Source organism: Agelaius tricolor, unplaced genomic scaffold (assembly GCF_023055355.1).
Source record: "Agelaius tricolor isolate 1412-34295 unplaced genomic scaffold, bAgeTri1.0.p SCAF_3, whole genome shotgun sequence".
In the NCBI taxonomy this organism is placed as follows: domain Eukaryota; kingdom Metazoa; phylum Chordata; class Aves; order Passeriformes; family Icteridae; genus Agelaius; species Agelaius tricolor.
The window spans coordinates 40,574,563-40,587,950 of NW_027269263.1; the positions used below are offsets into that span (position 1 = coordinate 40,574,563).

A 13,388-nucleotide genomic window follows, 5' to 3' on the forward strand; every position below is an offset into this window, starting at 1 on the left:
TCAGGGTTTTCAGCCAAAACTAAAAAAGGATAAAAAGTGTCAAGAAGACTTCTCTCCTTAAAAAACTGATTTTAATGGAAGTTTTCACTATTAAATTTCTATTTTTGAAACACTGTTTATCTCAATGTCCTCCTGTAAGCTAAAAGCAAACAGTACAGTAATGGACCAGCTCCTCAGCTAAAGGAAATTGGCAGTAGGTCTCTCAGAAGATAAAACTCAATTGTAGGTTTCCCTGGCAAAGTAAAAACCTCTTAGAAGTGCAGATTGCAGCTTTACAGATTTTCTAGTTCAAGGTGAGATGACCTAAAAACATGATATCCTAGACAAGAAGAAACTATGCTTTACTCAGACCATTCCAAAAGGACTATTCCCTAACAGGCCTCAGGAGGTGTCTTTGGACCTTCTACACAGAGATATTACCCACAGACCTCACAGGCCTCAGTTCACAAGCTGCAAACACAGGACAAGCCACTAACTTGTTCCACAGACTGGCCTTCTCTTTGGAACTCAATAACCTGGGCTAGAGAAAAGTACTTTACAGTCTTCAGGGAACTCAACTCACATGTGTCATGGGCAAAGAAAACAAGAACTGAACACAGCCTCTATATACTTTTCCATAATGTAAACCTGTCACAGTTTTTGCTGTTTAGAAGCTACAAATATTCTGAGAGTGTTCCTGTTTTCCACTCACATTTTGAGAAAAAATGATGGCCCCAAAGGATTAATGTCTGAGAACAGCACAGAAGCCTTACAGATTTGGAACCTTTCCTTCCAGCAGTTCACAAAAGCTTGAACTTTCTGCAGCTCACAGTACAACACTATAATCTTTGCCAAATATTGAGCATGACTACAGTACAAATACACAGCTACACCAAATATACACAGAGGACACATCAAAATAAAGCCCACAAAACATATGGCCAAGTAGACACTGCTATGGAAGTATACTGGAGGCCTAATATAGATCCACTGTGGGCCTCAGAGTTCTGTAGAATAGTAACCATGGTTAGGAAAACCAAATCTTTGTTGTCCCTAAACCTTGTTGTAAAATTATGCTAATGATGACTAATCCTTGACTCTAATGAGCAATCAAACTTAAGCACAGAATCCTGAACAACATGTAGCTTTTAAGCTTTGAATAAATACACATTTCCAGGGACACAATAATCTGTATCTTGGGGAATAAGGAAAGGAAGCAGTAACTAATTTGGATAAGGGTAAAGTATTTAATAGAAAGCTATTATTGTGGCTTTTAAATATACCAATGTTTCCTTGTTTCAGCCTGACAAACAAAATGCAAGCCCTCTGTACAGGCATTTGTCAGATGCAGATTGTAATTGGGTCCAAATCCACTAAATCACTCTAACTAAAATTAATTAAAGTTGCATTGCTATTCCTAAGGAATTTCTGCAAGTAATGTAAAATGTATTGAAATTCCACACTTTTTCTGCAAAGGAAATGAGCAGTAAGAGAAGATAAAACTACATCAAAAAATATGCGCTCTTTCCTAGTGCTTAATAAGAATAACCAAAACCTTTTGACAGCACAGGTAACAAATTCACACCAAACCTTCTCCTGACACATGCCACACTCAAAGAAGACAACCCCAACAATTTCTATCATTGCTGCAGTGATGTGACAATTTGCAGCTAAACAGAAAATGGGTTTGTGTCTGTTATTTCAATGACACTTTGCAGTGTTGAATAATGATGCACCTGAACATCCTTTGGACAATTGAAAATCTCTCCATCTAGGACAAGACAGCAGACATTTGTGACAGAAGCAGTCACCAACTTTGATTTTTGGATGTCATATGAAAAGGACATCACTGTGCTGTAATGTTAAACATCAAAGCATTATTTACTGATGCAGGCTCCCAAAGAAGAAAATGGGTTTCCTTTTGGTGTTATATTCTCTACTTAAAGCAATATGGTTGGGAAAACTTCAATGTGAGTAGGTACAGGCTTGGAATACCTCAGTACGCCAAGGGTACAAAAGTCACACAGAAATGACAAAAATATGGGACAGTCCCTGGACATTTCCAGGCCTGAAATTCCTTTAAGGAAAGAAACAATAAATAAAGGGCTCTGAATTTGCTTGTGGCACAGAAAAACCCAGAAAACAGTTTGATAGTGAGGATCCCCTTATACTTCCAGGGGATTTAGCGTCTTAAACTGTGCCCTTTGCTGCCACCACGTGGCCTTGCCGCAAGACACTTTTTGATACAGAAAAATAAAAGTTTCCTCCTTTCATTTATGTCTCAAATACAGCCTTTAATGAATAAGCCATGTTGCTCATCTGTTACACAGCTCAAAATCACTGCTTAATTTTAAGAATCTAAATGACCTAAGATAATAAATGTACACCCAAGTCCCTCACTTTTTAAAAAAGTATTCAGTAGTATTTTGATAACAGACATGGTCACCAGATATTCAGTTCTGACTACAAGACCAGTGACGTTACACTAGTGATCAGTGGATTAGTGCCCTACACTATGAAGTACCTAAAAGGAAACAGCACAGAAAAAAAAAACCAAAAAAACAGTGACTTTAAATTTGAAAAGACACATTCCAATTGGTCACAAGATTTTTATTTCAAATCGTCATGCTTTCACCCAGCAGACAGCTGTACAATGTAATTCAAATACCAGCAACTCGTTCACATAATTATAGAACTGTTAACACTGGAAAAGACCTCCATGGCCATCAAACCCAACTGTCTACTGAGAACCAGTGTATTTACCACTAAAACATATCCCCAAGAGCCACATCTTTTTGAACACTTCCAGAGACTGTGATTCCACCACTTCCCTGGACAGTCTGTTCCAATGCTCTACGACCCTTTCTGTGAAGTATTTTTTTTTCCAATATCCAACACACACCACCCTGGCACAATTTGAGGCCATTCCGTCTCATCCTGTCAGTAGATGCCTGGGAGAAGAGATGGACCCCACCTCGCTACAGCTTCCTTTCAGGTCATTGTAGATGGTGACAGGGCCTCCCCTAAGTCTCCTTTATTATAGAATACACAAACCCTGAGCCACTTCTCTTATGACTCCTTCACCAGCCTCATTGCCCTTCTCTGGCCATGCTCTGGCACCTCAGTCTGTCTTGTAGTGAGGGGCCCAGAACTGAACACAATATTCAGCTTGTGCTCTTCCCTGAAAATTCAAGTCCCTCATGCTACATTTTGTTAAGGGATATACTCACACTATTTTAGGTTTGCTGCACTAAGACACATGTGAAATGTCTTTAAAAAGTACTTTTAAAAAATCCCCAAATTTTGGCAACTGTAAAATGTACCTTTTTTAGCTATGGTTATATGACAGAGCTTTCAGGTTTCTTGAGCCCTCAAAAGGGCTTTTACTGTAGCCATCCATGCTGGCATAATGCAGGATGTATGACTTTCCTACTTGTGTGCCAGAAAGGGATTTTCATTGATGAGACCAAACATCTGACACAAAGAAACTTGTCAGAATCCCTCTGGTGCCAGAACCCAGAGAAAGGTGATCCAGAGACATTGCAAGGAGAAAAGAAAAAAAAAAAGGCAGAAAAAAAGAACATTTTTCACTTAGTCTTGTAGACAGGAAGGCTTTCATAGCCCTTGTATTGAATGATGTGTAATCTGGCATGCCTGTGTTTCCTAGGAGCCCACAGGCTCAAAGGTCAGTTTCTCTGCACAAACACCATAACCTTCATGCAGGCAAACTCTGACCTTCGTCCTGGAAACCAGGCTCTCTGGTGACAGTCATTTCAGCAAGGCACTGTGGTAAAAGATATAGACAGAGCTGTTCTTTTGCACAGAAGTACAAACCACGAAGCAAATAACTTTCATAAGGATTACATTTACTCAGGAAAAAAAATTGCACTCCTTGAAACGCTTCATTAGGGCAATATGGAGCAGTTGGGTTTGATGACATTTGTTGTAGAAACCCTCTTTTCAAATGTACTACGCATTGTTCTAGCCCAGCTTTGAGAGGACTGATCCAAGAGCTCTGTTTTACTGATGATTTAAGTTCTGTTGTTTGAGACTAAAACTGTTTGCTCCATATGCTTTCTTGCTGGAATGGAGAGTCAACCTGTCTGTAATGAGCCCTCAGCCCACTTTGGAAAGAGCCATGCAATTCCATGAGGACATTATGGTGAACCTTCCAAAAGGTTCACAACACATCCAGAGCTGGGGTATAAGCTCCAGGAAAGGAGAGGCTTCACCCCACAGAAAGCAAGAGGGCACATTGTCTGACACGGCTATTTTAGTACTAGGCTGTGCCTGTTTCCATGGATGTGGATGCTGATGGCCACCCAATCTCTTCAGAGCAGCTAATGGAAGCTTGTAGCAGAGACAGGAAGCAGGAACGAGGATGGACAAATGAAATCTGATTTCCAGACATGAGTCAGGCTTTCAAGGTTCTTAATGCTTTGTCTAACAGCTAGCTGGTTTTAGTTTATGGAACATTAGAAAGACCAAATATAAATCTTAACATGATACCAATAATAGTATGACTATGTAAATAGGGAAACCAGAAACCTGCAATGCTCCCCACCTCCTCCTCCTAATTAGCCCACCTGTTATTGAGCATTCATATTTACCACGTCATTACTGTGATTATTTCATAAAACAGTCGATGAGTCTGCTGCTTTACTTGCCTTCCTCAAACCAATACATTCAGTCTCCATGTCACAATCTCATGATCATCCCAGCTGGTCTGTGCTTATGCTCATTCAGTGACAGGCAGTCTGCCTCCCACTCACCTTTTACTTTATGTCACATTTTTTACAGGACTTTGAGCACTGCACATTTTTGTTGACATGCTTAAGATCTGTAACACACCACACCACAGCCCATTACTCATCATCAGTCTGTTGGTATGGCTCTGATATTCTGCTAGGAACAAGGAATTTAATTACTTGCACTGTTGTTCAACTCATAATTCATTTGGATTTCTTATTCCTTGCTGGGAAGTCTTTAGATGCTATCTTGCTTTTCATAAACAACATTGCGTGGGTTTTTTTTCCAATGAACTAATTTTGTACATATTAGATATGTACAAATATAGATTTTCTCAGGAAAATTAACACATGAAAGTGTCAACGTAATAGGAGAAAGCAGGCCTTAAGACAGAAAATTAATATAAAGAGGTCCATTTAAAATAATTCATATATAATAGATGGCTGTTCATGTCTCAGCCAAACACAATTTTGCTCTGTCAGAGCACCTTATGGGGAAAAAAATTAAGAATATTCTAAACAAATTGGATCAGCAAATATTATTGTACATAACCAAAACAGAACTATACTACCCATTTAATATCCGTGAGCTTCCCCAAATTTAGATATTTCAACTACTTTTAACTCTAAACTTCCTCCCCAGGCACAATGGTAATGGTTAATCTTGTAAACCACTCAGCCCTAATTCAAATCAAATTTGTTTAGCTACAATTTTAATTTATTTTTTTAAAGGCATAATATTCATTATTACTATGATTTAACAGTTGCTAACATTAGTCTAGGATTCAATTTTTTATAACTAATACTTTAATCCTCTGGGCTAATTAACCAATTAAATTACTATTCCACCTAAATTCAGAAAGCAGAGGAATAAAAAAGTTCACAGTAAAGTATATTCTAGAGCAAAAGAGACAAAAATAAACTCTGGAACCTACCTCATATTCCCTGCCATAATGAGGAACAGGTTATAAATGTGAGAAAATATGAAGAGGAAGAGGATGGTACTGAAGAACATCGTCATCCAAGACCCATGGTCCTCTCGAAACATTTTCAGACGGAGCAACTGACCTGTGGTACAAAAATTATGAGAAGGTGTATTTTACTCAGTCAGTAAATACATGTCTACATCATAGTAAAACCAAAATAAACTACTAAACTGTATTTCTTCCTATAGCATGTTATTCCACAGTGTGTGAGGAGGATGTACTTAGCATCATGCAGATGAAGTACCCTTCTGTAGTTCAACATGAACAGATATTGCTACAAAATCACAAATTACTTGCAATCCAAAGGGGGGAAAAATGCAACAATAACTTGTTAATATCAGTATTTTTAAGAGATGATGAGGAAGACCACAGGCCACAACAATGCATTTCAAGTGCTTAAAAAGGTTACTGATTCATACATAATTTTATTTTTTGTGTCCAAGACAGCTTTTCATGTCTAAAACAGTGTGAATTAATTGAGGTATGTCCACTGACAAATATTATTTACTTCCCTAATTTAATTTGGTAATCAAATTATGAGTCTGTGTAGAATCTTGTACTGAATGTTTTCCTTAGATCTAATCACTTTAATCATATGATACTGTATTATACTTTATTCTGCAAAGAATACCTTTTTTCAAAGAATACTGGTGTGTCTTGCCACTGGAAAAGAAGCTCTGCTTACTCTTGCCACTGGTGTTAGGTGAAACTTTTATTATATTTTTGCCGCAAACATATTTTTCCCGGGCTAGCTTTCCTTCTCTGTCATCTCTTACTGTTAGACAATTGTTTAGAGTATTGAAAACCTCACCAGCATAAGAGATGGGAATTTGCTTTTGCAAGGCTGAGAGTGCCACAGGAGAAGCCAAGAGGGGCTAAAGGAAGACAAGGGATAATTCAAGCAGCAAAGTGAAGGACAGCATCTACCAAGGAGACAGAACAGTCTAGTGCTAGAAGATGGGAAAACAGGGAGAACAGAAGTCATATGAGGAGCTGGACAGGAAGTGTCTGGAGAAGTGATATAGCAGACTGAGATGTAAAATGGTCTGGGATGGAGGCAATTTTTCTCAGCTGGTTGTTGAACTACTAAGTCCACATTTAGCATTGATTAGGGCTGGATACAGATGGAAGCTATAAGGTGGGAGAAAATAACAAAAAGTTTGAAATGCTCATTCAGACAGACAGGAAGATTCCAGGACTGGTATTTGCTACTGAAGATGGAGAGGCAGGTTTGGAGGAAGAAGACTTGAGGACCTGGAGCAGACATGGGCTATGGGCTGAAGAGGTAGGATGTGAACTCTGGATTAAGCAGCTGGAGGACGAGAGTTCTTTGAAAAAGCTGAGACTTTGGAATGATGTGGAAACCATGAGGCAAGAGAAGTGACAGGTCCATAGAGGAGGGGTGAATGAAGCTCTACAATGGGACAAGAGCAACACAGGTCCACCGACCAGTCCAGTAGTAGGGTAGCAACAAGGTTTCTGTGAGTGAAGAAAGGTGAAGAAAGGGAAAGTGCAAACACACATATACAGTGCAAACACACATATACATGCCCCAAGCCCCTGTACTCCTCTACGTTTTCACTGCTGGAAACCATGACAGCCCCAGGCCTGGCTAGATTGAGGGTGTCCCATAAGTCTGTCCTTCCCTAAGGAGCAAGCTGAGGCTGCTATGGCAATGGCATATTATCCTGACTTACTGAGAGGAGGGGCTTAATGATAAAAGATATTTCCCTTGCAGTTTGAATCCTGCTCTCTGAACAGCTGCCATTGCATATGGAATACTACCAACACCTTGGATAATAAGCAGTGCGCACAAAATAGAGTTGTGATTTCAGGAGGTCCAGATTAATGGAGAGAAAGAACACAGCCTGGAATCTAGACTTCTGTAAAACAGATAACTCCAACTTTTCTAAATCAGGTAAGAGGAAAGATTTAATAAATATTCATTGCACCTGTACCCTCCAAAGCAACGTTTTTTCCTATTTAGTTATTACACACTGATTAATACCTACTAATATGTATAAATATCATATTCTTAAAATAATATTTTCATAAATACTGTCTTCAGTAGGCAAATTCTTCCACTTTAACTTTCCTTCTACTGTAGCTTGTGTTTGCCATATGAGACTTCATTAACTCTCAAGCAGGGTTCATCAACATAATTTTTTAATGAAAGAAATAGTACTTTAATCACAACACTGATATGTAAAAATGAAAGGAATTGAATATTAGCACAATCTTCCTACCTAACTGCATACAAATGTCGCAGCTGTTACTTATTGCTCCCACCGTACCAGTAAGTATAACATGCTAAAAGCACTTAAACTAAAAGATGTTAAATGATCCACATAATGCTCACATTGTTTTATACATCCTTTCACATCAATTCAGTTGAAATAAAAATGGGTGATCAGATGATTGCCTAACAGGCAAGTTGTTAAACTAAAAATTGCAAATAATGCTTATTATTTTTGTAACAAAAACTAGGAGTCTGTGTAATGCTTTGTTTTTATAAAATGAGCTAAAAGGTTACACACAACAGAAATATTATGGGGTGTGAATGGTCAGAAATTCGGAAAACCTATCTAGTAACTGGAATAGACTTGTACTAGATTAAAGTACAATTCAATACAGCCCTACAAAATTCTCAGAGTAATTCCAGAAAAATAAAACAGTTCATGTAAAATTAGGGCTTTTACCATAAAGAATAGCAAACAAAAAGTAGCAAGGGGAAAAGAGAGTAGATAAGGAATAATAATACACAAAATAATCTTTTGACTCAGCTTTCTTTTTTGGTTTTTGGTTTTTGGGTTTTTTTTTACTTCAGGGAAAATTTGTTGCTTATTTGAACTTGTTAAAAATGTAAAATAAACTCTGACAGGTATGACAGAGAAGAACATGGTTATTAGGATATATTTACACATAAAAAATTATACACTTAAAAAACCCCAAATAAATGTGTTAAGCCTAATGGACCTTTGCAAATGCAAGTTAAATGACATATGAATGACCACCAGTGATAAACTGTGAATTAACTATATACAAAAATCAAGATTGTCATATCATAATGTTTCCTAGCTCCACCAGAAGTTTCCTCAAAATGTAATTTATTACTGTAAACATGTCTTTTTATCTGCTCCAAGGCTTTGGAGAACACGTCAACAGTACTAGGGGAACACAGGGTAGCAGAGATGTCAGTTTTAGCGTCCTGCAACAAACCAGGCAGTAACCAACCAGTATTTTTTTTTCCAGTCCAAGAGAAAAGACAACTCAATAGGCAGATACAAAAAATTGAGTCAAACAGGTCACTTTTTAAAAAACTAAAGTTTTTCCAGTATCTTTAGATCCACAGCCCGTAAGATTGTTGCACTCATTAAACTGCAGAAGCAGAAACAAGAGAAACAGTAAGTTCTTACCCATGCATTTAAGCATGCTTTGTTGTCTTAATTATGAGTGATGGAAACCATAAACTTCAACCATTTCCTGGGCATATTTGTAATATTCTAACACCAAGCTCTTCACTGAATGAGATGTATTCCTTTAATTCTGGGTGCACCATCAAGGTATTGCTCTTTCTGCCTACTTAGTGCTCCGGGTCATCTTCATCTATGACTGAAACTGTTCAACTGAAAAATTAACCTCAATAACTGGGAAGTATTTTTTAACCTTGAAAATCAATTCTACTTTCATCAAAGTTTGGCAAGTCTGATTTTAGCCAGTACTAACAATACATGCACACTATAACGCCATGGTGCTGTTGCTCATTCTGCCCCAATACAATATGTGTATGTGTGTTGGCTGGCTTTGCTTAAGAAAACATGGACTTAGCAATGAATGCTGTAATGTTCAGAAAGTTTTCTTAAAATACAGATGCAAAATTTGGGATTCAAACTGTGAAGACAATCTAGTCACATCCTGTAGCTTTAGTTATGCTGTTGGTGCTAAGACAGAAGACAGAAAACTTGCTATTATCTGATATAAAAAAATGTCACTTCTGAAAATTATTACAGCACATATCTTCTGGACATCAGGATAGCTCCAATGGCTTCAGCATAGAGCAGGGCATGCTGCCTGTCTTCCTGCATGCAGTCAGACTGCATCTGTGATTGCATAGGCTTTAAATTCTTCTGATGGAAGACCAGGAGATCCTGGAATAGCACCAAGCTGGGGGTCAAACCCTTTGTGTTTTCCTCTTGCTTATTAAGTTATCTCAGGAAAGGTTCTTTTTATCTCTCCACCTGTTCCTCTTGAGTGACCCTCAAAGTCACTCACTTCAGTTGCACAGCACAGCTTCAAGAACCAAGGCTTATTTATGGTCTCTAAGCTCTACTACAATACAAAGAATTAACAGGAGACAGCAGAAATATTTTAGAAAATTCAAACAGGAGTCCCAAGGTAGACATGGGGGAAATACCTACACAAACAGACATATTTTCTAATGACTCTCTGAGCTCCAAATGCACCTTACACAGCTGGGCAGCTCCATCCCCTTCAGCTACAAAACCAGCTTCACACAGCTCAGCCCTGAGTGCAGCCCAGCAAACTGAAGGTGATGAAGGAGATAGGGGGTTTTGCTTTGTTCAAGTCTGTGACTGCCCTAACACATCTACAAGGCTGCACATCCAGACTTTATATGGCCAACTTGGAGCAAAGCAGAGCAGGTGGCACAGCTGTTTGCCTCCCTCCATTTAGACTTACCCATAGCCCTTGGCCAGAGGCTCAATAAGATTGGGAACCTGGCATTACAATTCCCTGGTGCAGCTATGGCCATACTGTCTGTAGCCAGTTTAGGACTTACTTATACTGCCATTTGTAAGTACTGAAAAGGGAGGCAGAGAGGTAGGAAACGCCATTTAATTCCAAGAACACACAAACTCTAGCCAAGAGGGTTTTAGGAAAATATAAATTTCCTATACCTATTCAAACTACTTTTAATTGAACATATCATGAGAAAACGTTACTTAACTATCTTTCACATTTTAAAGAATTTACAGGGATATCTTATAAATGTCACAAGAAAACAATTACACAGTTTGTGTAATTTTTTATATTCACAAAGGCTAAGGAGCAGGGAAAGTATAGCTACCTTAGGTTAAAGTCCACTGCTTCAATACTTTAAAAAATACATTTATAGAACAAACACTCCCCACCTGTGAAATACACTGTGAGTAGAACAGATGGTTTTCTATCTCCATCATTTCCTGGAAAGTCATTTGACTGCCTTTGTTGCTGAGCTTCTAGAAAAACCACTTTCCTTCCTAATTGTGTTGAGTACAGTCTAAAACATATTTTTGTCAGGTAGCTGAGTGGACCATAAACTTGCAAAGCACAATAATGCAGTCTTTATTTAGCAGGTCTTCACTGCTTCTTCTGTTTGTTATTGTTTGACCCATGTACGTGAACATACCTTTGGAAAAGTCTTAATGTATTAAGCTTGACATGAAAGGAAAGCATTACCTTAGGAAAAAAATCCACTATTGCCAACTCAATGGTTGAAGATGTTTCAAAATTTTCAATTAATCAATAACATTCTGAAAAGGTCCTTTCTTCCACTCAAAGTGTGGCCTGTACTGATGAAAATTTTATTCTGCCATCCTAGCAAGCACTGGAGTGGACTCTGATCTATAAATTGCTGTTTGGATGATCCTCATAAAAAGCTTCTACTTGGACAGACCTCACAGTTTGGCATCATTTGGAAATTTTCTAGAAACATAACAAACTACAATTGGTGACAGCTCATTCCGACAGAATATTCTAGCCTTTGGCTTTATTAGGAGAAAAAAAAACCCATTTGAATTAAGCATAAGACTTAATAAGCAGTAAAAACTTGCTTTGAAAAATACATTGCAGATCTATATTCTACATATTCCATAATGGGAATTGATACAAAGTAGGCCATAACTTTAGATGAAAAGAATATTCTCTAACCCTACCAAAGCACAATCTTTTAATCCTGGGACAAATATTTACAGAAGAAAATCAAAGAAAAAGGTCAAAAAAAGCACTTTGTCTAGCACTTTAGACTGAAAAGTTTCTGTGGCCTTCACTAAAAGCAGAATTCTATCCTCATTTGTTTTGATGCTGTTTTGTGATCTCAGTCACAGCTCAGGGCACAGCTGCCCACATGAAGCTTGCCCCTAGGCCCCATATGGATGCTCAAGGCAATCAAAGCAATGATGGAATGAGCACGGGCAATTACTGTCCTTCTGTCACCTCCTCTGCTTTTTCCAAAGATAGATTAGTGGCCAAGGGACACTGCTCTCACTTGAGAGTGCACACTTTTTTTCTCACATCCATCGTACACTACAGTAAATAGCAAAGAGGAAAGTACATAAAGCTTCCCATATAAGTTCATGAAGATCTGCTTGTGTGGGTGTTGTAGAGTAAGCTGTGTTACCTACTTGAAGTTTACATTTCTTTCAGATAGAGGAGAGAGTTTGTACATTATACTGTGTTCTGAATTCTTTTGCCAGTTCAAACACTGAATTTAACTTATAATTTTTGAATTTTAAATGCAATGTATCCAACTCTGGTTTTATTTTAAAGGCTGTTGGTCTCTCTTTTCCCTTCAGGCATACCCCGTGGACAGATGATGAATGGTACATGCATTATTTTCATTTGCAACAGAGATCCTAAGCTGGAGTGGTACTGTTATTTGCTGATTCTGGTTTGCCTTTTCACTTTATTAACAGGATTTCTAGGCAATATGCTTGCACTACGACACTATGTTTACTGCATGAAGACATGGACTACCAATACCATATTTCTCTTTAATTTGGCATTGTGTGACTTTACTTGGACTCTCGTGGCACCTTTTTCAGTATATTATAATATCCAGAAGTTTGCTATCTATTTCAGTCAAGAGTTTTATCAGATCATAGGACTATTTTTTAGTATTAATATCTATGGAAGTGTGTATTTCCTGACACTCATCAGTTTTGACAGATACATAGGTGCTGTTCATCCCATCAGCTCATTGACATGGTGGGACAAAGAAAAGGCTGTGTTTTGCACCATCGGGGTTTGGATCTTCATAGCGATTGCATCGGGGCCTGAGATTTACTACACACTTGCATCTAGAAGACAGCACAGCATCACAGATCACCCGGATATCACTGAAGAACCTTTACAATTCGCCGTGCCATTCACAGTCTCCAAAATTATTCTGAGATTCCTAATTCCAGCCACAGTCATCTTTACGTGCTATATGTTGACTCTCAAAGCGTTGCTGCAATTCAGTAAACGCCAGCAAAGAAGGAACAAACTTGTTAGGCCTCTCTTACTGATTTCAGCTGCTATGGTTGTGTTTGCTGTTTCTTTCTTACCTTACCATGTCATGATGATGGTGATACTAATGTACAGAATTAATTGTCAACCACCCTGTGGGAACATGGGCACATTAAGTGCCATTTACAAAGTCACAGAGATCATCTGCAGCATCAACAGTTGCCTTGACCCAATCATTTTTACAATAGCAAATAAGACATTCTATGAAAGAATTAAAAGTATAAAATGTCATCCCAAATGCCAGTACTGCTGTTGTCTGACAGGAAGGGTAAGGGACATCACCCTGTCCCTGAGAACTATGACTTAAACTCCAGTGTACAAAGACTTGTATTTCCAGCTGCTCATGTGGCTTTGTGTCATCAGACCTATTTCACATTTGGTCACCCAC

At 38.3% G+C, this 13,388-nt stretch overlaps 2 protein-coding genes across 4 annotated transcripts in view; one reads left to right on the top strand and one right to left on the bottom strand.

Annotated features, from left to right (window-relative positions):
- The window catches only part of TMEM117 (transmembrane protein 117), a 178,950-nt gene that overhangs the window by 146,666 nt on the left and 18,896 nt on the right, over positions 1-13,388 (bottom strand). For all 3 annotated transcript variants that reach the window (XM_071423569.1, XM_071423567.1, XM_071423568.1), the window contains exon 3: positions 5,663-5,795. In XM_071423569.1, coding sequence (XP_071279670.1) covers positions 5,663-5,795 — 133 coding nt within the window. The remainder of the gene's footprint in view (positions 1-5,662; positions 5,796-13,388) is intronic.
- Positions 6,982-13,372, top strand: LOC139588712 (P2Y purinoceptor 1-like). Its single transcript, XM_071424321.1, has 2 exons — positions 6,982-7,631; positions 12,286-13,372. Exons 1-2 carry the CDS (start codon positions 7,562-7,564, stop codon positions 13,305-13,307), a joined length of 1,092 nt encoding a protein of 363 aa, XP_071280422.1. The 5' UTR covers positions 6,982-7,561; the 3' UTR covers positions 13,308-13,372.

What these genes read in the sequence shown, in the direction of transcription:
- LOC139588712 (XM_071424321.1), top strand. Translation starts at nt 7,562, where the DNA reads ATGGAGAGAAAGAACACAGCCTGGAATCTAGACTTCTGTAAAACAGAT. An exon ending in CTCCAACTTTTCTAAATCAG is followed by an intron (nt 7,632 to 12,285) that starts GTAAGAGGAAAG and finishes TTTTCCCTTCAG; the next exon opens with GCATACCCCGTGGACAGATG.